General features: G+C 42.5%; 1 protein-coding gene and 1 long non-coding RNA gene across 3 annotated transcripts in view; both read right to left on the bottom strand.

Annotated features, from left to right (window-relative positions):
* mgat4b (alpha-1,3-mannosyl-glycoprotein 4-beta-N-acetylglucosaminyltransferase B) overlaps window positions 1-26,831 on the bottom strand; it is a 122,826-nt gene extending 95,995 nt beyond the window's left edge. Inside the window, exon 1 of one of the 2 annotated variants that reach the window (XR_014869525.1) lies at window positions 26,337-26,831. Coding sequence is in view for 1 of the 2 variants with exons in the window: in XM_085133685.1 (XP_084989811.1) it covers window positions 26,337-26,433 (97 nt within the window). In the remaining variant the exon portion in view is untranslated. The remainder of the gene's footprint in view (window positions 1-26,336) is intronic. The other variant, XM_085133685.1, reaches the window with a different exon arrangement.
* On the bottom strand, window positions 23,225-26,330 carry LOC146523881 (uncharacterized). The gene is made up of 2 exons (XR_014869553.1): window positions 25,072-26,330; window positions 23,225-24,883 (listed from the first exon to the last, which is right to left on the bottom strand). It is a non-coding gene; the product is annotated as an uncharacterized LOC146523881 (long non-coding RNA).
* Window positions 26,832-27,269: the final 438 nt, after the last annotated feature.

The following is a 27,269-nucleotide window of genomic DNA, read 5'->3' on the forward strand; positions in this document are numbered from 1 at the left end:
GGGTCAGCGAGTGGACTTTACACTGAGCGATCTGTTCTCACACACAAACTCATTCAGCTCAAGTATCACTTCTCCTTAAACAAGGCAGCAGTGTCTCTTCTGGCAGTGTGTGTGTGTTCGTGCATGTGTGTGCGCGTACGTGCGTGCATGTGTGCGCACGCTCTGTAACATCTCACTTCGTTCTAGCGCTCTCACACGTTACAAACAAACATGTGCGAGAGCAGCAGCAGCAGTCGTGAGTATCTGAGCTGATGTTTTACATCTGCAAACACGGCTCCGGTCTGCTGTCAAGGATCAGAGAGGTGGCACTCAAATAAAAACGCGGTTTCCTCGGTTTCCCTTTGTGCAGTTTTAAGAGTCAAGTATCGCATTCATGAATCTGAGAGTATCTACGACCTCGTTTCCTCTGACACATCAAGGGCTGAAAGGTAAGCACTACAAGCATCTGACTGAGAACAAGAGGTCGTTGGAGCTGATGGAGGGCATAAAAAGCACTTGAACCTCTAAGCAGAGACCTCACATACATGTATATATGTATTTTTATTTTACATTTATATATTAAAGACCATATTAAAGTGTCTGTTTTCCAAGCCCTACACTTTGCTGCCTGAAGTCTGGTTAAGGAGTTAAAGCATCCCTTTGGTAAACACCGAACCAGCTCATCGAGATCTTCTTGGGGACTGGAAGGCATTCCCAACAACATCCTACAGACCCATGTCTAAATTACCATTTCTTGTACAAATATTTTCAAGCAATTTCAGTCATTTTTAAGTTCAATCAACTCAGAGTCATTGCCAAGGTAAAGCCTTAGCTCTTGCAGAAGGACCTGGAAAAAGTTCTTCATGCTTTTATCTGGACCACTCTAACTCCCTAAACTTTGGTATTGAATAATCATCTTGACAACGCTTACAGTTAGTCCACAATGTGGTAGCTGTGCTATATAAAAAAAACTTTGCTGACCTTTGCAGAGTGAGAAAATCCTTCAACTTAGTGGCATTAACTTCCATTACTTTGCATCTGCATGCAAACTACCCCAAGACAAATGACAGTATCATCTGCAAAGTAAACAAAGATCACCATCACTTTCACTGCACATTACATAAGAGTTCAAAATGGAAGGACACAAAGTGACTCTGCCTAAGTCCAACAACTGCAGGAAAATAAAACTGACTTATTTGCTTGTAATGCAAACTAAGTTCTTCCTTTGCACGGAACAACTCCAGGTCCACAAATTAACGTAACCCTCGAGTACACTGGGAACAAGAACAGGAAGACTTCCACCAACATTATTGAGACATCACACAAAATAAAAACATGACAGCCAGGACATCCATGCACTCATTATTCGACTGTTACCAAGGTTAGCCTTCTGGTCAGATAGAGAGCCAAAGACCAAAAATGGTGCTCACAAACATTTCAGCTAAAGTTGATGTTTATTTCTCAGAAAGTTCACCTTTAATCCAAGTGAAGACTAAAGTGTTGCAGGTGTAATCTATGTTCAAAGCAGAAGCTTCAATTTAGTGTATAACTGTGCAGTGTACTGTAAAGCTTTACTCACTAATTCAGCTTAGTTCAATTCAGTTTTATTTATAGTGCACCAAATCTCAAGGTGCTTTACATTGTAAGGTAGACGCTACAATGATACAGAGAAATCCCAACAACCAGACAACTCCCAGTGAGCAAGCACTTGGCAACAGTGGAAGGAAAAACTTCCTTTTAACAGGAAGAAACCAGTGAAAAAGTGAGTGAAGAAGAAACACAGTGCATTGTGGGAAGCCCCCAGAAGCCTAGGCCAAATGCAGCGTAACTAAGGGCGGGTTCAGGGTCAACTGGTCCAGCTTTAACTATATGCTTTAACAAAAACTGCTTTTTATTTGTAACTGCTGTTTATGTCAGAGCAGTTTACTTCACAACCACGCCTACATTTGGCTCCCCCCTCAGTGTTTATTCAGGAGCTACTGCCTCTTGAGACTTGACCTGTTCCCAAAGACTTCTGTAACAGTTACACTTGGACTTTACTTGGAAACCCTGTGCAGATCCAAAAATTCAATACAGCCCCTAAACTCTAACACTAGCTGATGCTAACAACATTTCCTGTAAAGCTTTCACTGTGTGTCTGTTTTCACCCTAATAGGATCAGCCCGGCCTGAGAATAAAAACACTGACCGCAGAATCCAACGCGGACATCTTAGTATCCCAGTGAGGGCTCCCACTGGCAAAACACAGCACATTCTCTGACTCTGACTTTATCCGAGTTGGAATGTGAACATTAAAAACAAAAGCGAGGCCAAACTCTGAAACACGCTATTAGAGAGCCGAGGACTGAGCGGAAACATCCTCCGGCTCAACATGCTACCCTCAGAAAGTCCTCACAGAGGCAGGACTCCCCGGCTCACACACACTCTGTTCCCATCCCCACTTTGGGCACGCTGACTGGAAACTTTCCCATCTCTTTGAAATGTGTGTGGAGGGGTTGAAGTCCAACAGGGGGAAACGAGAGCTTTTGTTACCGTGGGAACAGACGCTTGACAGACAGGGTGCTCAACTGTTGACGTGGTAACGAGATTCTTATCTCTGTGAACCAATCAGCTTCTTCCCAGGGGAGCCTGCATGTCCTAGGACATTATATATAGGTCACAGGTTCGATCCCTGCACAGTACTTAAGGTTTTTCTGAATAAGACGCTCAGGAGTTAATTTATGTGGTTTTCTGCTTCAAATAAATACATTTTTCACCAGCTCTGATGGGTCTCAGGGTGCTAGCGGTGAATCCAGGTGTCCTATAAAAGGTTCTAAACAGGTAAAAGGTTTTCTTTAAGTTTTAGGAAGGACCTTTAAGGTGTGGAAATTGTTTGGTACTTCCTTCAGAAGTCTCAGACAGTTTTAAAAAAAAGTCTTAGTAAGGGTCGATTCTTGAGTCCTGGAATTTTAAAAGATATAAAAGATGTTGTCTGGGGGGATCCAGGTATCCTATAAAAGGCTGTATGAAGGTTTGTGGTGGTGGTCATGGTGTGTGTGGGGGGTGGAGGGGGTGTTCCCTCAGGAGTCTTTTCAAACAGTTCAATCAAACAAGTCCTAGTAACCTTTAAGAAGATTACAGAACTCTTAAAGTAAAAACCAGAGCTCCCTTTTCTTAAATAGTATTGTAGCTTTCCTCTTCTTTTTTGTTCAGTTTTGGGGGGTGTTTTTAATGCTTCAGTGGTTTCAGTGGGTCGATCCCTGGGGTAGTCCTTTAAGGAGCCTCAGAGGCTATGATCAGTCCCAGTCTCACCAGTGATATTTAAAAAGGTTACAACACTCTCTCTAGGGAGGTAAAAGGCTATTTCAATATCTGATAAAGGCTTCTGGTGATGTTTATTTAAAGATATAATTCAGGAGGGGCATTCTTGTAGGTTTGATTAGTCCTTGCTTTGATTTTGGATTTTTAGGGCAGCATTCCCTTTGAGCGTCTCAGAGATACAGAAAAATGTCCTAATGAGGGACAATTCTTGTCCGTGAATTAGTAAAGATGCTTTTTAGGAGAGTCTAGGTGTCCAAGAAATCTTCTGGTTGACTTTCAAAGTTTCGTTTTGGGGTTTTTTTTGTAGCCCTTTGATGGATTGTTTTTTTTTTATTATTCTTGAGGAGTCTTAAAGAAATAAACAATTCAAAGAGGTTCCATCATTATCAGGAAGGTTTGAGGCCTATTACAGGAAGTAGAAGATGGTGTTTATGTCTCAGAAGACATAAACACACATAAGAGGTTTTCAGAAGGATCAAAAGTTCCCATGAATGACTAACGGTCCTTAAATACTTAAATACTTTCCTCAGCTTTCCAATGGGACAATTCTTAAAGGGAGTGTCAACAATCCTTTAAAAGGGACTATCCTTTTAAAAATGGTTTCTAAATAGTTTATGAAGCCCTTACCTGCAGATATGTGACTAAACTAAAGCACCAAATCTAGAAAAGGTGAACTGGCAGACTCAGACTGGGCAACGTGAGCAAGAAGGATAAATAATGGTCCCCTGATGTAACCTCTTCGGTCTTTGACAACACTGACTGGTTATCAGTGACCGTGTTTGGTCTGTCAGAGTGAATCATCCGATCAAACAGCAGCTCACTGCCAGCAGGGTAATTCTGATTAATATACAGCAGCCATGTTGGCTCACATCCCCACCCCTGGATCTAATCTGATTTAACTGAACTTAATTTGAGTGTAATAAGGGAATTATGTTATGATTAGGGGCTTTCTTTCCCAAATCAGTGTACCAGAGAAACACACTGTGGGAACAGCACCTTCATTTGACATACTGTGTAAAATTACAGTAATTTATGAATAAATTCTAACGGTGTAAACCTGCATCAGTACTTTGCTGACAATGATCCAACCCTAAAAGTAGAGTGATGTTTTTTTTTAAAACAGAATCTCATGTGATGGACACAGGATGGAGGTGTTTTTTTTCAGAATTGGTTTGTAAAAATGGTTCACTTCAGTGATGTGGAACTGGTTTGGCTTTCATCCGTCAGAAACACACCAAAGCACAATCTTTGGTAGAGCATGCAAGCGGGCCGTTGATATTACCGTGTTTTTCGGGAGATAAGTCAGTTTTAAAATCCTTTGATTTTCTGAAAAGTTGACAGTGCCCCTTATAATCCGGTGTGCCTTATGTATGAATTCTGGTTGTGCTTACTGATCTCAAACTGATTTTATGTAATACACGGCGCTCAAAAATCTGTCAAAAAATGTTTTAGTACGACTTTGCTAAGCTACGAACCCGCACCGCTTGATGGATTGTCTGAGCATTACGGCTACCGTAGTCAGGAGCTTCGCGGAGTAATATGCACTGTGCTTCAATATAATATTACTGTATTGTGTGTTTAGAACCTCTTGTTGTGTGGATATTATACATGGTTATGCTCAGGATATGTCAGCCCATTTCCACTGGAAATGCCTCTTGGTTAAACTGTCAGCAAGGAATTTGCATAAAAAAAAACAGCTGCTTGTTTAAGTGAAAATACATTGATGGGTTTTGGGTTGGGTTTTTTTTGCACTAATAAAGTTGTGGAGTTGTAAATTTATATTGTCTCGCGCCAATTATACCGTGAGTTATATCGTTATCGCAAATTTCCAAATATATATCGTGATAAATATTTTTGGCCATATTGCCCTGCCCTACTCTGGCAACAAATTTCAATCATAAAGTCGCAATAATTTTGGTCATTTTTCTATTTGAGACTGTAGTTCACGGATATTAGCCTAAAAAGTCCTCTAAATACAAATACCAATAAATTACCAGCTCACAGCACACAACAGATTCTACACAAGAATTGAAGTCTCTCTGTATTTTGCTGCCAGCACTGTTAGCAAGTTAGCAAGCTAAAACCAGCTTCTGCATTTGGTATCTAGAAAAAATTGAAATTAGCTAATTTTAGCCAACACTAGCTAAACCTTTTCTCTATTGTTTCTGGCTAAACATAATAAAACTGAGGTCCACATCAGTGGGGCAATGCCTTCATGGAGGGACAGTGTGGCTTTGGGGATCAAATCCAAATCAGAGTTCTTTTCACTAACGTTAGCTTGCCTGCTAGCCCGGAGGCTATCCTACAAGTTATCCGTACAATAACACCTACAGCCAATTCAGAATTAGTTAACCAGTTAACCTAACACATCAGTCATTGGACCAACTAGAAGCTGTGTAACTTTGAGCAAAACACTGTTTCGACTGTTAAAGGTCAGCCAGTTCTTATAAGCTTTCTTTGCTAGCTAACATTATTTTAACTGAGTTAAAATGCTAGTTGGCTTTAGCTTTCCAAATTACCAAATGGCAGCTGAGGTGATTCTAAATGATATGTTATGCTAAAATGATATTGATGACAATACAGAACAATAACTAACAACTTGTTTTTTTTTTACAATAACAGCCAACAGTAATGCAGGACAAAGGCAGTTAATTTCAGATGTTTTGTGTTTCGATTTACAGACATAAAATAGACATAATCAAGTGTTTGTTTCCATGAAAGCAAAAACAGGATTTGTAAAAATGTTAATTATTAAACCTAACACTAAACCCAAGCCTTACAGGCAGCTGGGTGCTCTTTGTGTAGCTGCCCAAGTGGAAAAGTGAAATCTTAAGAGCCAGTTTGGGTCTATGTGGAGCCATAAATGTTATAAATATTGCTCAGAATATGCGGAAACAGGAAGAGCAGACAGGGCAAAGGGAAGGACAGTGAATACAACCATTTGAGAGGTTTTCTTATGGCAGGTGAGATTTTTAATCTCACAGAGTCCGGACCTGGTCTGAATCAGCCTGGATACGGGATACTAAGGCCCAGACGGCATCACCCCGCCCTCTTCCTCCTGTCTGGGAGCCGGAGGTGAGCAGAGTCAGGTAGCAGCTGAATGAGGGCATTTGTGGAAAAAGACTCGAGCGGTCTCCGACACAAAGGCAGCATTTAGAGAGCGAGGGGCCACATCTGGAGGGAAACTCAAATACCAACCAATTAACGACAACACCTCATCCTCGCTGTGGACGAAGGTGTCATCAGGTTTCAGTGCTCCACTTCACCGTTATTCTATTTGTGCTCTACCCGTTTCATTTTCACAAGCAGAATTTCCTCACCTGATATCAGCTGTGTTCACACACTTAATGTCTTACATGATTTTATATAAATAACTTCTCGTTTTTTCCACAACAGTCAAAAACCTCATATATATTCAGTTTGCTGGATATCTTAGCAGAGGAACTAGACTCAGTGAGTTTATAAACATTAATAAATTTAAAAAGCTGAAAACATTCTCACATTAAAGATTTTTTTGACTTGATTCTTGAAAATAGAGTAAATTATTTGCTGATTAAAGCAGACTAATCGTACCTCCCGACTGCATGGAGCAGGTGCTCATTTCACCTGTTAATTTACATTTTTTACAAGACCTTTTTCACTTTCACTAAAATATATATATATACATATATGTGTGTGTGTGTGTATATTTTTATATATATATATATATATATATATATATATATATATATTTCTGTCTTTCAAAGAAATTTTTATATATTCAGGTCAAGTTTTTAGTCCTTTAGCCAGTGAATGATGCATCTCTCGCAGAGTCACAACATCATACACAAATCCTGTACACGGCATTATGCACAAACAGATTTCTTTCTGTCCCCTGATATCCCCAGAGCAGCCTGCTAACCAGGATACTCGTGCCCTCTGAAGCATAGTGTGATGTTTGTTGGGCTCTGAGCGCCGCAGCTGAATGGATGCAGTGTGACTCGGACAGGAACCAAAGTGCTGACGAGCCGCTTTCACCACACAGTCGGCGTGTGGATGCCGTGTTAAGAGCTGAACTCTCTCAGGCACCGTGCATGTGACCACCATTTAGAAAATCATCAGCTATGTGGGCTATACAAAAAATGTATTCCTTAGTTTCTTTGCATATTTGAAAATCACATTTACATCTTTCCGATCATCAAACATATTTTAATATTACACAAAGTTAACCAGGGTAAATACAAAATGTAGTTTTTAAATCATTATTTCATTTATCAAAGAGAAAAAGGCCTCCACACCTGGCCCTCTCTAACAAAGCAATTGCACCCTGTTAAATCATGAGTTAACTGTGAATAACCACATTTAGTTCAATTTCACTGGTCACACCCAAGCCTGATTATTCCCAAACCTGTTTAAGCAGTAAATCACTGACACAAGCTAAAAGACCTCAAAAAAACAACACAACATGCCACGGTCCAAAGAAACAGCCATTATCCACACAAGGACTAAATCTGGAACGGTGCTGAACCTTCCCAGGAGCAACTGGCTTAACAAAATTACTCCAAGAGTGAATCGATGACTCATCCAGGACAGCCAGAAACTGCTGCTGAGAAAAAAAACCCCACAAAGGCTCGCCTCACATCTGCCAACAAACATCTGGATGATCCCTGAGACTTCTGGGAAAATCTTCTGTGGACTGACAAGATAAAAGCAGAACTTTCTGGGAGGTTTGATTCCCGTTAACACAGCATTTCATAAAGAGAACATCACAACAACAGTCAGACATGGTGGTGGTAGTGTGATGGTCTGGACTGCACTGCTGTGGAGTGCTCAGGACAACTCGCTGTAACTGATGGAAAAATGCATTCTGTCTATCAGTCCATGAAGCTTAAGTTCACCTTGGTTCTGCAGCAGGACAACGATCTGAAACACGGCAGCACGTCCACCTCTGAATGGCCTTAAAACCAAAATGAAGGTTTAGAAGTGGCCGAGTTTAAGTCTGGATGTAAGTCAGACGGAGATGCTTTGACCTTAAACAGGTCGTTAATGCTGGAAAACCCTCCAACGTGACTGAAGCGTGGAAGAAAATTCCTCCACAGCGATGTGAAAAACTCACTGAAGTTATCACAAATGCTCGACAGACTTCTTGCTGCCGAGGTTGGCACAACCAGTTATTAGGTTTAGGGGGCAGTTACTTCTTCAGACAGGACATTTTTTGATGATCTGAAACGTGTGTCAAAAAAATATAAATCAGGGAGGAAACAAATTTCACAGCACTGTAAATCAAGGCCACGGTAACAGAGGACAGTCACAGCTGAGGCCAACAGCGACGGCTGGATAGTTTTTGGGAGTTCGTCTCTGTTAGAGTCAAAGAACTGCAGGACGTTAAAAGGTCGAGAGACTCGACCGAGGAGACGCTCGAATCGGAAACACGGTCGATACGTCAGAACTTAACAAGCCGAATGATTAACGGCTCTGGGTTTGTTTCCCCTCTGCGACTCTGCTGAGTTAATTTATAGCTTTTCCAAGAACATCCAGCTTTGGCATCTAGTTATTTTTTACCAGGTTTTGAGACGCATCTTCCAAAGCTGGTTCAGGGATGCGCCTGTATTAAATGCAGGAGTCTGGTGCCTCTTTCGGACATTATAATCCCCCAAAGAACTTCCGCGTTGACATCTTTTACTTATTTTGACCTGTAATGTGTATCACTTGCTGTCGGTATCCAGGCAGAGCTGCCTGAACTTGATCTGAATGTGTGTGTCAATGAAGCCGGAGATTTAAACACCTAATCTAATGAAGCGCACTCCCGTACAGTACACACTCCCTGCTGCCCGGACGCTCACATTACTCATTTACAGTAAATGAGTGGCAGAGCTGACACACACACAGTTTCTGGTTGACAGATGGTTCGCTCTGTGTGAGGAAGCCGATCTGATTCAGTACAGAGACCCCCCATCACCTCCTCCCTCCTCCTCTTCGTCCTCCTCTTCACTTTGTACCTTCTGCTCTCATCTCGTTTCGGTTTCCTCTTCTCGTGTTTAAATATTCTCCTCGTCTGTCTTTAGTTACCTTCCAGATTTCTCTTCTCTCCGTGGACATGTTTAATGGGACTCCAGGATCCTGTTTACTGTTCTGTGGAAATTACACTTCCCTGAAGATATTACGCATCTTTAATACATTACACATATTTTAGTTGTAGTTGTTGGGGGTTTTTTAAACAGCAGAGATCTACTTTTAACCTTTAAATGCATGTAGACGGGAATAATTTATGACTGCATTACAGTGTCAAACTCAAAATCCGAAAATGGTTTTAAATCTGTACACATTGGAAATTCCTAAATCCAAACACAGTGACAGCAGTTTGTCTGACTAATGGTCTAACTGTCTGCCTAAACTAACCAAGTAATCATTGTGATGTACCCTGACCCGTCAAACTGAGGGTTACACCTGAAGTTCCCTCCCAAAGCTTCTGATTCTGCTTTGAATGAAACTGATTCTTATAGAGCGTACGTCTCATTCACACAAGCACTTTTTTTCTGCTTCTAAGTGCTTTTTACCTGACATTCACACTCCGAGGAGCACATCGGGAGCGACAGAGTGTTCAGGATCTTGCCCAAGGGTTCTTTGGCGCGCAGGCTGGAGCAGCCTGGGATCGAACCACCAACCTTCAGATTAGTGGATGCCCTCCTGAGCTACAGCCAACCATATCACACGTCTTTAAAAGTTACACATCTGTTTCGCTGGGTTTTTTTTCAATGACACCGTGTGTGAAACAGCAACATGTACTTTCACAGGACACTTTATTACGTACACCGTGCTAGTACTGTGTTGGACCCTTTTTGCCTTCAGAGCTGCTTAAACAAGATGACAGAAATATTCGTGTTCACATCTCAAAGGTGCCTGTTGGATCTGGACCTGCTGACTCCGGAGGCTGTTCGAGTACAGTGAACTCATCGTCATGTTCAGGAGTCATAAAGGAATGGACGCAGTCAGAGAGAAAGCCTAGGTGCACTGCGGTGTTTAAACAATGACCACAAGAGTGGCACTACCGTCGGCTAAGAACAGGGAGGAAAAAACAATGCCTGGTCTGTCTCGAGTCTCGATTTTTGCTGCAACATTCGTAGAGTCAGAATTTTACCATTTTAACATCCTGAAAACATAGATTGATCCTGCTTTGCATCTGAAATGTTTGTTGTTTTTCTTATTTGGTGACTTCCTGTTATACGTAGATGATGCACTGAGTTACATTCCCATCCCGCCAGCAAAAACAGATCATTAACTCAAACGGACTGCAACTTAAGAAAACAGAAAACGCTCCAAAAGCACACAAAACACAACAGAAATAGGAAAAACGGAAATAGGAAAAAACAGATTTCCAAAAGCAGAGGGAAGTGTTTCTGGGGAGACAATAACCCGACGGACCAGTTGCAGGAACCAAAATATGCTAAGGATTGCGCTGGGAGACACTTAAAGGAAGTGGAGGATCTATCAGTTTTGTGAGGAAAGAAAAGATGAGAGGTAAGTGTTTTAGCCTAACTATTAGCCTAAAAGTCTGTCGTCAGTATTATATAAATCCTGAGATTAAAACACACTTACCTAGCATGTTATGGTTCCTGCAACTGGTCCGTCGGGCTAAAAAAAAAAGTCAAGTGAGGAGTTTCTGTGTACATCTCACCCACCGACACAGCATCATATAAAAGCGGTAAGATAACACGGCCTCGTGCGTGTGTTTGATCTGTATTTGTGTGGAACTTTTCAGTTAGTTCAGTTTAGGGCCTAAGATGTGTAGGAAGATCCTGCTAAGCAGTTTTTTGTCCATCAGACTCAGAGATAAGCAGCCAAAATGATTTTTTGTTGCATTGATGGAGAGTTTCCTGAATCTGCTGAGAGCAAAGTTAGCACAGCACACAGAAAAAAAAAATCAGCACATTTCTGATAATAAAACTCTGCTGATGCAACGCTGAGCTCTGCAGCCAGAAAAACTGAAAACAATTCACAGTCATGTTCCAAAAATCATCTCTGTCTGTGAGGGAGATTCATTTCATTCATTCCACAATTTCATTGTACGTGTACAATGACAGCAAAGGGCTGTTCTTCCTCATCATCTGCACGACGCTGGGTTCTCAAGCAGCTGATTGAACACCTCAAACTAAATTTCTGAAGAAGGCAGAGCTCTCAGGACAACTTGCAGCTTTGTTTTCCTCCAGCTGAGCCGAGCTCTTGGAGTTTGGCGCTCCTCCACGGTCCTGTTTGCTCACCAGAAATTGATTTGAACCCAGCAGGTAGGCTGACTTCAAAGACGCTCTATTCTGGACACTTTCTGTGTTCTGACACTTTTTTTAGGCTCCCAGAAGATCAATAAAGCTACTTCGCTTCCTTCAAACGTCCACAGAATCACATCCAAGAGAATACGCAGACAGGCAGCAGTAGGGCTGTTTGATATAACGATATATATCGGAAGATGATATAAAAACATCTATCGTTTCATTTTACGCTATCGTTTGTTTCGTGGTGTCGTAAAATAAACTGTTTACGGCAATATTTTTTCATCGTTTTGATGGTCACTGTAGTGGCTATATTAATTTTTTAAAGTTCTCTTTCTCTTATATTGTCGTTAGCAACAACGACGGTAACACTATCGTGTGTCCGCTTGTTTATGTTCCACATAAACCTTTCACAATAAAGCTCAAGATCCTGTTGAGACTTTTCAAAATAAATATAATCACGTGAAAGAGCAGATTATTTACGGATGAGAATTTAAAAAAAGAGTCGCCAGGTGCAAAAAATAAACCTTAGACTCAAACGTTAGAACAGGCTTTCCCCGCAGCACGCCGTGTAATAAATACAAAGAAAACGGCGGCCGTTACAACTTATGTCTAAAAATGTATCGTTTCATGCATCAGTTAAAACACTCGACTCCAGCTACATGACGTGCAGCTGGAAACACTTCCCGCAAGTCGAGATTCACAGAATTTACAGAAAATGTTACATTTTTGTGATTTATATCGTTATCGGGACGATAGAATTCTTATATCGGGATATGAGATTTTGTTCATATCGCACAGCCCTAGGCAGCAGTGGTCGGGCTGTTGATTTAGTCGGACCCAGAACATGCATAAAGTTTGAACAGAGGTAAAAGTCATTCTATATGTTAAACTCTGTTGGGGTTTTTGTTTTGTTGGTGGGGGGGGGGGGTGATAAGGTATCATCGACCGTTGTTTGACTCGCTGCATAGAAACCACCCAGGATATCATCGCATGTGCGGAGCTGCAGTCAGCGAATGTTTCATTTTTTATGGTGACAGACGACAGAAAGGTGAACGATGTGGGCGTTTGAGCTCCGACTGGCTAAACCACAGAGAAAAAACTGGAACAAAAGGTCAAAGGTCACACACACAGCCCATCACATGCTGAAGGCAGTGGGTCACATGCTGTCCTCCTCATACCTCTGACACACACACGATGTCAAGTCTGTGCCTCCGAGCAAACACTTGTCAGCGCCGTTACTTCAAACAGACAAAATGTGTTTCAGCAGCACTACTCTTACTTTAGTTAAAGTTATAGAAAAGTAAAAGTACAAAAGGGCAAAGAACTGAGAAGTGAAAATACTCCTCATGAAAAACAGTCCAATTTAGAGTCGTCTTGGATTAGTTACCTTTAACAGTATAAATATATTTAAAGGATTAAACAGTCAATTAATCCAGTTACATGTGTCACAGCTATACTGACAGCACGTTTGAGCCTAGTCTGGCTCACAAATGGCACAGCTGGCTCAGGTTTGGTACTGAAAAATGAGGCGGGGGGCGGATGTGCTCCAGAAGTCACGAGCTTTAGCAACAGAAAATCTATCTTTGTATTATTTAACTGATTACAATCTCTGAGATGCATGTTTAGTGCTTTCTCCTGTTACTGATGTTTGGATATAATGATTGTTGGATGTAAGGGAAGCTTCAGAAAGAACAAATGGAAACAAGTTTTTGTTTTGAAGCCTTTTAAAACAGAAAGTGCGTAAAAGTGACTCTGACAGCTGGGTTTAAACCTTTCATGATGATCGTTATAACTGTAACATGCGTGCCGTGGCCCGCGGTCCTGCAGCCGCACCGATATATGCGTGACGTTTTTTCTTCCAATCTGAAATCTGATTAAAATTTCTAAAAAAATGTGATAAAATCTGAACTGAAGACTTGACGTGTGAGGGAGGTAATCTGCGGTTCAGGGTCTCTTACACACAGAGCAGAGGTTGTCAGGCGAGCCGAGTAGCTGGAGATAAACGATTGCAGCCGTCAGTCTGCTGACACGCTGCAGACAGTTCAGCGCACACATCAGTGAAACATCAGACACCTGCAGTGATGTTGTGTTTCCACTTCCTTCAACTCAACTTTATCTACACGCCGCTGCAAACTGATCCGGAGCGGCAGTGGAAGGAGCGCTTGGGCCTTTCCATCAGCTCATCACAAATTTCAAAGATAAACGAGTGCGCATGTCTCCAGTAATCAGTTTGGTTCCTGCTCATGGAAACTTCAGCAGAGATATCTGATAACATCACAGCAATGAATAACTGTCAGCTGATGAGGGACCAGTTTATAAAACAAATGTGTCTCAGTCTGTGAACCGTTACGAGGGTTGCTGTGAGGATCAGCTGAACCAGTTTTATGGGAGCTGGAATAAAAACTCTAATATGACAGAAATGGAGATCACAGCTGCGTTGAACTTGGCTTCATCACAATAATCCAGCTATGCTCAGCTTCTTCAAAGTGTGGCGTGGAGTTCAGTAGCACTTATACACACCTCCGACTTTGACCCAATGGTGGCGGTAGAGTGCTTGAGGAAAAACATGTAGAGGCTACCTGAGACTCCACTGGCAGAAGAAGAAAGGGTAAAAAGTGTGTGGGAACGAGCATCAACCTCTGGGGCTTAAAAGCACCAAAGGTGCAGTTCCTCCAACACCCACTAGAGGCTCTAGCAGTGTGTCAGTCCCCATAGACACATATTAAAATATCCAACTTCAAAGCAGAAATAAACACGTTTACATCCTGATATAAAAACTCTCTGAGGCGCTACAGATAATTCCTACCTTCATAACAACTTTACAGGTGTCATTGTTTTTATAACTCACCTGTTTAAATGGTATTAAAGCTTAAGAGTTTGCATTTTTAGGGGAGTGGCCTCTTTGACTGACAGGTGCATGGTGACACAGGCGACTTTAGCTGTTAGCTATCTGCTAGCCCTCACCTCAGCTAATCAGAGCCACTGAACTGGATATCTGGACCGTGTTTATGCTGTTGGAGCATTTTTAATGACATTACATGACCAATAATATGGCTGCTGTGAGGTTACTATACTAACAGACTGTCCAGGAAGAGATCCAGTGTTGGTGAGTAAAATTCTAGGATTTGATTTCTTAGCATTAATTAGCTCCTCTCTGTGCCAGTGGGAGCTCCTATACATTTTACAGATGCAATTTGCTAACCAAGCTAGCTAGCATTAGCTGATAATTTGACACTTCACCCTGGTGTCCTGATAAGGTCCCCTCTGGCCGCAAAACCCAACATGGTGGCCATAAAGCGTAGAAGCTTCAAAATGAGCCCAGAAACCACTGGCTGCATCCGTCTTTTACATACAGTCTATGAAAAATGCTGCTACATCTGTGAGATCTTTGACAGAAAAACTCAGATTTCAGGATGATTTTAAATCTTCTCTCCACACATGAATGAGGTGAGCTTTGTTCCCTGTGCAGCATGAAGGCAAGGACGGTTTCTCTCAGAGTGCAACCTGACCTGCTGGAGCTCGCATCAAATATTCATCAGCTCCTTTCACAGCGTCTTGGACCCTCCAGGAAACACACAAACACGAGACGGTGCGTGCGGCTGCATGATCTCATCGCATCAGTGTTCATCTCTGTTTAATACATTATCATCCCATTATGCTTCCATAACTAACGATGAAACAATAAGGCTCCATTGATGGTGGGTAATAAACTTTATTGCTCACAGTAACACGACTAACACATCAGGAACAGGAACATCTGCAGGACATCTTTGCAAAAGTGCACATTAAACCCGAGCTTGGTTTCTCTCATCGAGGTCCGATGGATTTAGTACTTTCTGCCCTGGTCAGTGATCTGAATCCAGTCCAGTATGAGAGTAATTTCACCTCATTACTGATAACAATGTCAGCTCAAACCGCCTCCAGGATTTCATGAATGTGGATTCTGTAGGGAAATCACTAGATTATGACTTTTTCTTTTACTTTAAAAACTCACGAATTTTATTAACTCAGAAGAGTTTCAGCCAGATTTCACTCAGGCTCAAACCTGTTCTCCTCAGTGTGTGAGTGTGTGTGTGTGTTTGTATTTTATTAGTTTATCTTGAAAAGGATATTTTTATCTCAAGAGTCTTATTTTCTTGGTCAAATAAAAATAATGTAAGAATGAAGGATACGCCGCCTCACTGAAGCACACGATTCAGTAACACTTCATAACATAGCCGTTTAATTCCTCTGTAATTAAACAGAGTTTAACTGTATTATATTTTAAGTTACAGCGTAATTAGATTTACCTACAAATCATTAAAGGTAGGCAACAGTAACAAGTCGGGTTAATACAGGATACAAATACATTTCCATACTGTCAGTACATTTAAGTACTGCGTGACTAGTTTTAGGTAGTGTATGAGTAATTTTACGTATTCTGTAACTTTAAATAGAGCTATGTGAGCCATGTCTGTCAAAAAATTCTGACGTCTTGATTTGTTTGATAGATCTTCAAAAGGGCCTGTGTCTACAGTAAAAGTCCATGACATGTGCACCATGTGACAGCTGTAGTGGAGGAAACTGTTGCTGAAGGACATCAAAGCATTTTAGAACAGATACCAGATTGTATAACAGAAGGACTGAATCAAATCTTATCTTTGACTTTACAACTGAACTCCTGCTGCCAAAGAAACTCAAAGCTTCACAGCAGGTCAGACAGAAAAAGCAGTAAAAACGAAATTTTACTGTCCACATTTATTCCAAATGTCCCTCTTACGCACACACACAGAGTTGGCTTGCAGCCGAAACCACCCAGCAGTGACAGATCATACCATGACAACGGTCGGCAGGGGTGTGTGTGTGCCTTTTTTAAAATCGGGTGGTGTTTGTTTGGGGGGGGGGTTGAGGCTATGTGCCCCCTGGGGCGAGGGCAGCAGTCAAGGTTGCAGGCTGAACAAACACGCAGGATCAGAGCGTTCCCGGATTGAATGTTTCAGCCTCGAGCTGTCAGGTGGACGTCAAGAGGAAAGTTTTTATTTCTCAACACTTCAAACCTCAAACTTCAGTTGTGCCTATATTCACCCAGAGAACACATGAAGACTTAAATCTGATATTTGTAATAATCGTATGTGTTTGTAGACATCAATCCTTTAACATGTTTCCTCCTTCACTTCCTTCAAAATAAAAGACCCCATTGGAGTATATAGAGCATCATTATGCAACATGGTGCCTATAGAGGACTGAGGGTTTCCATGGAGACGATAGCGGCTCCACTTCGATTCCTCAATTATAGGTGTGAAATCTTTATTAGTGAGAAACACAAACACACACACACACACAGCCGCCTTTCTTTTACCGCCTCAGAGGGTGTAACCCGATTTTCCAATAGGAACATCCATCACAACATTCCTGCTCCGCTTTTAACACGACGTGATTAAAAACCTCCGTTAACCTCTAATTGTTAATCAAAGTGGAAACGAGTGGCTGTTTCCTGCGCGGCCACGGATGTGGGAACGATGAGAGACACGATCACAATTAATCAGCATTTCTTTGATCTTTTATAAAACAATTTTAAAAAAGATGTCACCGCAGATGGCGGGAAACTTTAGCGCACTTTTTTTTTTTAAAAACCTATGTTACAGTTTTCCGGTTCAGTGATGAAGAAATGTGTTACATCATTGCCAGAGGATAGACTCAAGACTTATTTTGGCTAAATAATCCACACCTTCAGCAGGTACCTGAGCGTGTCTCTGGTCTGCACAGGAAGGACCGAGCCAACCGCCGCACCACTCATTCCAAAAAGAAAAATGTGACACGTGGGGATAAATGACCCCCCAATTAACAAAACCATTTAAGAAGTAATCTCATTGCCACGCTGTCCAGCTTACTTCAGCCTAAACCTGCTTGGAGAAACTCGAAAACCTGCACATTTAAAATGGGCCGAGGCTGAGCGCAACTTAGGGAGTGATCCTGCTAACAAAGCAAACTGCACCCAGAAGGTCGTCGACTGAGGTCACACAGACAGTAGAAAACCTGAAACCATCAGTGACCCTGACAGGACGACCCCAAATCAGAACAAAGTTTCCGCAGGAGCACGATTCAGTTCCACACGGCGTGCTGACCAAAGCACGTCAACACTGCCGGGGACCGATTCACAGAGAACAATTCGTGCTAAACTTCGGTACCAGAGCACATCTGGGCTAGAGGAAGAGGCTGAGCGAGATCATGTGACGTCACTCCAACGACACGTTGAAGAACAACATTCGCACAAAAAAACATTCGGCAAAGACGGTGGTGGCGGCAGGCTAAAAGCGGTCACCAGTGGGGTCATACTTTCCAAAACTTACAATGGCAGCACATCTGATCTGAGAAAACATCTGCTTAAACACTAAAGCTGCAGACTGCACCATGTTTGACGGCCTGAAAGCCAAATTTGCAAACAGTAGGCTAAATAATTACTGAGTTGTCATAGAAACGTGTTTTTCTTTACCGTTTGTTCACATTTTAAGTGAGCATTTCTACACCGGCTGCACTGAAATGTCAGAATGCTATTTATGCTCGAGACGTGTAAGACGTCTGAAACCTCAGAATGAACAGGAACCAAAAACAGTAGAGCATCAGCGGTGTGAACGCTGCCAGACCGAGGCGGCGCCAAACGTTTCAGCCAAGAAACATTTTCAATCCATAATCTCAAAACGAGTTGAGTACCAAACACAGATACCGCTGGCTGCGATACCAAATTCCAGGTACTGGTATTGGCTCAAACGGTAAACGGGAAAAAGCTTCAAATGTTTGCTGTCGATCAGCATCAGGCATCCTGCTGAGCTCTTCAGGAAACAGAGCTTCGGTCAGGGACTACTTTCTTCGGCGTATTCTTACACGTGTGATCTCTGATTATTATCAGCATTTAAATTTTAAACAGTGACACCGTGTGAGTGAGATCGAGTTTACCTACAGATTATAAACAGATAAAGTTTGTCACACACACACACACACAGCTACAGCCGTTAACAGTGTGACTGACACCTCAAACTGCAGCTTGTGTAACAGATCACACAGTTAATCTGGAGCTCACATTACACACACACACACACAAACTTAGACTCTCAGTACTCATATTGATCACACTGTCAAACATCCTCTCTCTCGTTACTACACTAAAGCCAGAGAAGAGGAGGAAGAGCGAGGAAATAAGGAAAGGAAACACAGACATAGGAAGCAATAAATGATGGAAGGAAGCAGAAGGAGAGGAAGCTGAAAGACAGGAAGTCAGAATAGGAAGATAAACACCAACGAGGAAAAAGAGAGGAGTCTCCTCTTCTTCTCTGGTTTCCTGACTGACAACAGCAGCTCCATCAAACCACGGAAACTACATTTTCCTTTAATCTGTCACCAGACTTCACATCTTTAAAAGCTGGAACCACCCCGTGAACAGAACCAGAACCATCACCTGAAGATAGGACACGTCATTACATTTAAAGCTGTTCTGCTTTCACACTGTGAGCTCAGAGCTCAGGCTGCAGATGCTCCAAACTCTCAGTGTAGCACAGTTTTTTCTACTCTTGGATCTGCATGATGTCATAAGGAGGGATATTCCTAATATAGTCACATCAAGCACAGAAGCCCCACTGTTATGCGTTTGCAAGGGGTGGCCAATCAGAAGAGAGAGTACTTAAAGGAGGAGGAGCTAAAATGTTTCTAGCTGAACTTGGAGGCTGATGCAGACAGACAAAGACAAGAAGGATTATTCTGAACTGTGAATCATGCAAAGCTGAACAGAGTCTGAACAAATGACGCTCAGTCATCTGTTATTGATCTCACACACACACACACACACACACACACACACACACGAGAAACACACACACCTTTTAATTGACTTTCTCCTTCAAACTGCATCAGAAAAACGTGATTTCTGATGCCATTAATGGTTCACTTTCAGGCTGTATTTTATATGGAACACACACACACACACACACACACACACACACACACACACACACACAGAACGATTAACCAGAATAACTGAACAGACGTTTGGATCAGTTCTTGAAACAGAAACAAACTGAACAGAGGAAAGTAAAAGCCAAGGTTATCACTGCTGAACAATGCCAGGCAGGATGTGTGTGTGTGTGTGTGTCCGTGTGTGTGTGTCCTGAGGACAAGACAAAACATGTTCACTTCGAATCTGATGCGTCATCTAATCACTATGAGTCGTCTGCTACGCTGTAAACCAATCTGTGCGGGTTTGTTTGTGTGTGTCTGTCTGTCTGTGCGTGTGCATGTGAGAGAGAGAGAGAGGCAATCATACACATTCAGCTGCAGCAGCCCGAAAATAAAACCAAAGTTTCAGAAAGAAAACTAAAAAAAAGTTAAATGTGAGACATTAAAGTAAAAACAGTAAAATGGTTCTTTAATCTAACGTGAACGTCACCGAGGTAACAAACAGAGTTAAGTTCAGCCAATCACAGGGCTGGTTTAAAAAAGGTGCTGCTGACCTTTGACCTCATGGCTGCAAATGTGACATCACTGCTGCAGTCTCAGAGGAATGAATAAATCAAATGTACCCTCTTTCTGCAGCTCCACTGACTGGACTAATTTACCCTGAGTGCTACAACACACACACACACACACAATGGTTAACTGCCATCAGCGTGTGAATCAATCTCCACTCTGCAGCAGAAAGATGCCTTCATTTGGAAAGGATGGAGAGGACTCTGTGTGTGTGTGTGTGTGTGTGTGTGTGTGTGTGTGTGTGTGTGTGTGTGTGTGTGTGTGTGTGGAGGTGTCACATCAGGAGGATGGATGAGTCACAGCAATGTCTGATTCATCTGAAGTTCAGGTCTAATCGAGGTTTTGGCATCAAAACAGTAAAACATATATATATATTAGGGGTGCCACGATACACAAAATTCACGGTTCGGTTTGGTTCGATTCTTTGGTGTCACGGTTCGATTTTTTTTTGATACAAAAAAATTGTTCATGCTTTTTTAATTTGTCATTTATTAAAATTATAAATATATATTTTAACTCAAAAGTACAGGTTTTAAATTTAATGTTGCTGAAACAACAAAGTAATAAAAAATAAATCTATCTGATCGAGAAATCAATCATCTTTGGAAAAGAGAGTTTATTACAGAGAAATGGCTCTTTCCAAAATAAAAGCTATACTATACGCTTCTTCTGGGCTATATTCTCAGCAGCATATTAAACATATCAGGTCCCCATCAGGAGAATCATGTGCTAACGGCTGTCTAAATGACTCGGGTAAAGTTTGTAGCATGCGTGCTTGTTGTTTTTGTCTGCTTCCACTTGTCTTTGCACTAGGATGATGTCGGTGTAAATGTGCAGTCATATTCATTTTGTTCCCACTAGTGCTGTCAGCGTTAATCTGAAATGACGTTAACGCCACAACACGGCAAATCTCCGTTAACGAGCTACTGCGGATCGCCCCGTGCGTGGGGCTGGACGGCGTCAACACCTTAACGAGCAAACTGCGCTAACGCACTAGTTCCCACCCATGTAATTGAGCATTGCTGGCACATCCAACATACTGTTTTACTTTTGTCCATGACGCGCTTACCTTCAGGGTCATACGTCACATGAAGACCAAAATAGTTCCAAAGGCCAGATCTGAATGAGGGTGGGGGAGGTTCAATTTGCCATGTTGCAACGAGCTTAGCTTCTGTCTTGCTAGCTTGCGCTGCGCTTGGTGGATCTGCGCTCGGTGGATCTGCGCTCGACAGTGCAGCCTAGGCGGAGTAGTCAAACGCAGATCCACTGAGCTCTCAACACAGACATCATCGTCAGAAGAAAAGTTGATAAAATAAATTTTAAAATTTGTATTTTTCGATACATATGCATACCGAACCGAAAGCACTGTATCGAACGGTTCAATATCGATACGAGTATCGTTACACCCCTAATATATATATATATATATATATATATATATATATATATATATATATATATATATATATATATATATATAGTAAAATGTTTGTAAGATTTTCCCAAAGTGTTGTAAATAACATATGAAATAATGTAATATGACAAAAGGTTTATAAAAAAATATAAAATTTATGAAACATATCAGTAAAATTTTCCCCAATGACAGAAAATTACACTTTAAAAAGTAAAAAAAAAGGAAAGGAAAGGAAAGGAAAGAAAAGAAAAGTAAAGAAAAGAGAAGAGAAGAAAAGAAAAGGAAAAAAATGCCTAAAATTTGTTCATTATTTATCAAAATAAATAAATAAATAACTCATCTGAAAAATCTGTGAAATTTCCCCAAAATATCTAAATCTAAAAATGTAGGTCAAAAACATTCACAGCATGAAAAAAATATATAAAATGAACCAAATCTAATAAAAAAAATCACATATTTTCTTAATCGAAATTTAAATATATTACTAAAATCTGAAAAATATGGAAAATATGGAAAATATGGAAAATGTGCGACAACAGAACATCACTGAAGAGAGTGTGATGAATTTTATGTTTGAGATGATTTTGTTTGGAGAGCTAAAGCTCCCGAAGGTCCATAAATCACATCAATTTGCTTCAACGATGACACAGTTGTGACATTCAAACCTGATCACTCAGTTATTAACAGCAAGGCAAGAATGTGAAACTATACGCACATTTAATTCATGCCAAACGCGTCAACGTTTAAAAATATTACTAAAGATAAAAAAGAAAATAAACAAATCGAAAATATTTTTTAGTGCAACTAAAATAAGACCAGAAGAAGAAGAAGATGTGTGTTGTGTGTCAGAGTGAAGAGTGTCAGTGGTTCAAACCATGTGTGTGTGTGTTTGTGTGAGTGTGTATTGATATCTTTGTGGGGACCAAAAATTGGAAGGATTTTGGTCCCTACAAGTTTTAAGGCATTTCTGAGACTCAAAATGTGGTTTTAGTGACAGGGTGACATTTGGTTATGGTTAGGTTTAGGGTAAGGGGTTAGGGAAAGCATCATGTCAGTTAAATGTTCCCACAGGATATGAATACCCAGCGTGTGTGTGTGTGTGTTTGTTCAGATTCAGGGAAAAAAACTGAAACAGATCAGAGACGTTAAAGCCGAACGGACGGATCTGAACATGTCTGACTCTCTGATACTATGAGTGTCACATACACGCACACACACTCTTCTCCTTAATTCAAATCAAAGTGAAAGTACATGAAAGCGCAGCTGCACACATTTAAAGGATCGCTCCGTGTTTTCTCAGCCGGCCTGAGGCGTCAGCGGCTGTCGGAGCCGAGGTCACGCTCACTGTCAGTGCTTGTGAGCTGACTGCAAACACTTAGAGAAGAATTTAAAATCCCTCTGAGGCTGAAAGGAAACAGGAACGAAAGGCGGGATAAAGGTGGTGGGTTTAGCTGGGGGTGGAGGCACCGCATCAAATTCTGCTTAAGGCCCCACTAACTGCAAACTGTCCATGTCAGACACAGAAACACCAAAAACTGATGTTTACACGAAAACTGAGTGCAAAGTGAAGGAACCGAAAGCTGCAGTTCCCCTACTGTCCACCGGAGGCTCCAGCAGTGAGTCAGTCCCCATGGTTAGGATTGAAAATGTTTGATTTATTTTACTAAAATAAGTGGTTATAATCCTTTTCATACATTTACTGCAAATGTGCTCATAATGAGTTGGCACTCAGTCTTCTGAAGGTCATAAGCTTCGTTCAGCGTGACTGGCCGGACTGATATATTCAGGGGTGCACATAAATGGTCCGCAAGTGCGCATTCGCTGTCAAAATAAAAGACGCGCACCAGATAAGAAGTTGCAACGCGTGTTTGCATACATAAGATTTTCTGGAGGAGGACAGACATTTGTTTAGAACTCTTAAAGATGTCGAAGAAGCTCCTTTAAGCAATTACTTTGGTGTTCCTCCACCTCCAAAGAAATGTCAGAAGGAGTCCGAACTGCAAAAGAAGCGCGTATTCTCGGAAAAGTGGTTGCAGGAGGTGAGCTGGCTTCAAACAAATGATGAACGCACAGAGAGATGTGGTGCAGAATGTGCAAAAATAAACATGTTTACAGCCTGACACACAAACTGGTTGGTCTCTGTAGATAATTGAATCCTTCATAACACCTGCACAGGTGAGAATCTATTTTATAACTCACGTTTTTCATTTGTAGTAAGTTTGCGGTATTAGGGCCGTGGCCTCTTTGACTGACTATCAGCTGTTTAAATCACCAGATATGTCTGCTGATTGTTCATTTTGAGATTAAAGTTGTTGTTTCCTCCAAAAGTCCTGATGTAGACGAGTTTGTAGACGACTTTATGTCTTGTGATACGACAAACATCGTCTATACTGCACGAGGGTGTAACCATCACTATCCTTGCATCAATCCAGTGTGAGCTCTTTCATTTTGCTCGAATCCGTCCAGCTGTGGTTCTTCCTTCTGACCAGATGCCAAGTTCTGCACCAGCGTCCTATCACCACACCGTGCTTATGAGCTAAAACAGAAATAACAACGAGAACACCCGTGGTGTTCACGAAAGCAGACGATCCATGACGAGCAAAACTACAACTGCTTCCCTTAGTCTCACGCCCACCCACCGATGTGCGCCGTGATAAAAAGCAAGCGTACAGATGCTGAGCTTCCAGCTGTTTGGAAAACTGCTGCACTGTATCACAAACCAAGCGCCCCCTTTTACCAAAGAGGGTTTCACGCCAGAGAAAAGATCATGTGAGACCAATCGCAAACTGACTACTCCTTTCACAGCAGATACTGATCTCAAACTCCACCCCTCTTGCAGGCTGGAGGGAGTTTCGATCCAAGCGCTCTCGTGGACCCACAGCTGCAGCTGACAGCTGAGCCTGCAGAGCTCCTGGGAGCAAACACCCACAGGTTAACAACTACGTGCACACACACACACACACACACACACACCAGGCCTGCGTGTGTGTGTTAATCTCTGCTTTCCCCCTAGATCAGTCTGCTCACCCCCAGTACAAACCAAACGCACTTCCTCACAAACATGCCATCACCTCCCTTCAGCTCACAGCGCAAAACAAGCGCTCCTTCCTCTGACCTCTGAACCAGCTGTACTTCCACTTCACCTACCACCACCCACCTTTCACTCTCTCTTTCTCTCTTCTAGCACATGATGGACAACAAACCAAGCGCTCTTTTAACTTGAGGCTCGATTCTGGCAGACTTTCAGTCCAAACTTTGATCATCATTCTCACATTTTTCTGCTCCTGCACAAATAAACACAGCACCAGTGTAACCAACCCCACCTCTCATTTCCACATCAGATGGAAAACAAGCGCTCCTTTCCAGCATCCAAAGCTCTGTTCTTCCTCATTCTGAAGCTGTCAGATGGCAGGTGTGAGTAGTTGCTCTCCACAAAGTGCAAGGCGGGGCTGAAACAAAATCAAACCAAGCCCACTGTCCTCCATCTGGAACCCCACCCATCCATCCAACCATCCATTTTCTTCCACTTATCCAGTTCAGGGGTTCCAGGAGCCTAAAAAAAGAATCAAGTGCTCCCTTCTTTACCCGTTCCTCTTGCATGCACAAGCTTTAAGGTTTACTCGAACTGGAGACAGACCTGTAAATAAATCAAACCAACTCCTCCTCTCAATGAGATAAACCCCTTTTTTCCTCCACCTCCAACCTGAGCTGGTACATGGTGCAAGTGCTCCTTTCCAGCATCCAGCACGCTCTTCCTCCTCAGTCTGAAGCTCTGAGATGGCAGTGTGACCTCACAAATCAAGCGCTCTCCTATATACCACGGAAGCAGGAGCTTCAACTGTTGTTCTTCTGATCCCAACTGTACTTAATCTGGTGTGTCATGTGTCTGAAATCAAACACTTCCCTTATCTAAAAGCACAAAGTGAAGCTGCAACCAACTCAAACCAACCGTCCACTGTCCTCTACCTGGAAGCTCATCTCTCAGCTGAGGGATAAATCAATCAATCAAGCGCTCCCTTCATTATCTCTTCCTTTAACCTCGACGTTCAGGAAAGATAAAGCTGAAATTAAATCAAACCAACCTCTCCCGCAGTGCCCTAGTACACCTGTATGTGGTGTATGCATGCACCCCGTGTAACCTGAATGAAACAAACCCCCTCCTTTCCTCCATCTCCAACCTGAGCTGGCATGTGGTGCATAGGAAACCAAGCGCTCTTTTCCTTATGACCTGGAGTTTCCTTCACCTGCAAAGCATCCTCTCTGAAACACAGAGAGGGGTTGCAACAAAAATCAAACCTACCCCTTCTACTCTCCCCTCTTTTTCTACCTCTGGCACGTGGCACATCACAAACCAAGCGCCCCCTTAGATCCTAAAGGTCGCCTTCACATTTTTCAAAATTGAAAGTACAACAAAATCAAACTGTTTCTGAAACATTATTCACGCCCCGCCCCCTGCCCGCCCCCGTCTTCTTCTAGCAAACCGAGCGTCCCCTTCTGCCTCTCCTAATAAAAAAGCCCCCCCCACACACACACACACACCCACCCACCATCATTTCATCCTGCTTTCACGGGGAGGCATCACAAATCAAGCGCTCCCCTCATTGCCCTCACGCTTTCTGCAACAAAATCGCACCCCCCCCTCCCCACCCACCCGGCTCTCCCCTCTCGTGGACCCTCTCCTCTTGCAGCTGGCACGTGATGCGTCTCAAACCGAGCGCTCCCTGCACCTCCAGCCTCGCATCAGCACACCATCATGCGTTTTTTCCTGCAACATCCAAAACCAAACGACCCCCTGCCTCCCCTCCACTCTCTCTCCCCCTAAACAAACCGAGCACGTCATCAAAACACACGTGCACGCGCGCACACACGCAGATGCGCACACCGGGACACACCGGCTCTTACCTCTGGAGCTGCTGAAGGCGGTGTACCAGGACAGGGAGACCAGCCCGCACAGCCCGAACAACAAGACCGTCAGGAAGGAGACATTTCGGAGCCTCATCTCCGGAGCCCCGGGAGCATGTCCGCACCGAGAGGGGGGAGCAGGGCAGTGCGTGGATGGAGGGAAAGGGGGAGGCAGGCGGAGACAGGTAGACGGAGAGAGCCACAGAGACGGAGGGAGACGGAGAGGCGGGTGGAGCTGTTGCTGTTTGAGCAGCAGCGGAGAGACTGAGGAGAGGGAGAGAGCGAGAGAGAGGGAGGGAGAGAGGGGGAGGAGACAACCAGGTAGAGAGACGTGAGGAGAGAGAGGGAGTCAGAGGTCTGAATTTCTCCGGAGCTCGGAGTTATTCCGGTGGTTTCCTCACAGGCAGAATCATCGTAAACACGTCGGGTTGCTTCATCGTGTCTTACGTAATGACTCATGTAACGGATTGAAAGGGAGTTTCCACCCATCGTTACTCCAAAGCGCCGGCGTCCCGGGGGAGAGGCTCAGAGTTCAGCTTTATTCACTAAAACACGACCACAGGCCCCTGAAAATGACTCCGGCAGTGACCTGTGAGCAAGGGCAACGGCGGGGAGGAAGAACTCTCCGTTAACAGGAATCAGCCCAAGACGAAACAAATGATCTTCAATTGAGTTAAAAAAAAACAAACAACAAAAAAAACCCAAAAACAAATCCTCATGCATCACGAAGCCGTTAGCAGCTTTACTGAAGAGCGTTAGAGAGTTAATGTACATTTTATTTTATTTCATTTGGACTTTTTGTCTTTTATTCAGTTTCATTGAGTTTCCAGAATGGATTTTTTTTGTCTCAGTTTAGTTTTGATCATTTGAAAATGTTTATTTTCATTTTATTTATTACTTATTACTTATTATGATTGTGTTTTGTTTTGTTAT

This window comes from Neolamprologus multifasciatus, chromosome 2, assembly GCF_963576455.1.
Source record: "Neolamprologus multifasciatus chromosome 2, fNeoMul1.2, whole genome shotgun sequence".
NCBI classification, from domain to species: Eukaryota; Metazoa; Chordata; class Actinopteri; order Cichliformes; family Cichlidae; genus Neolamprologus; species Neolamprologus multifasciatus.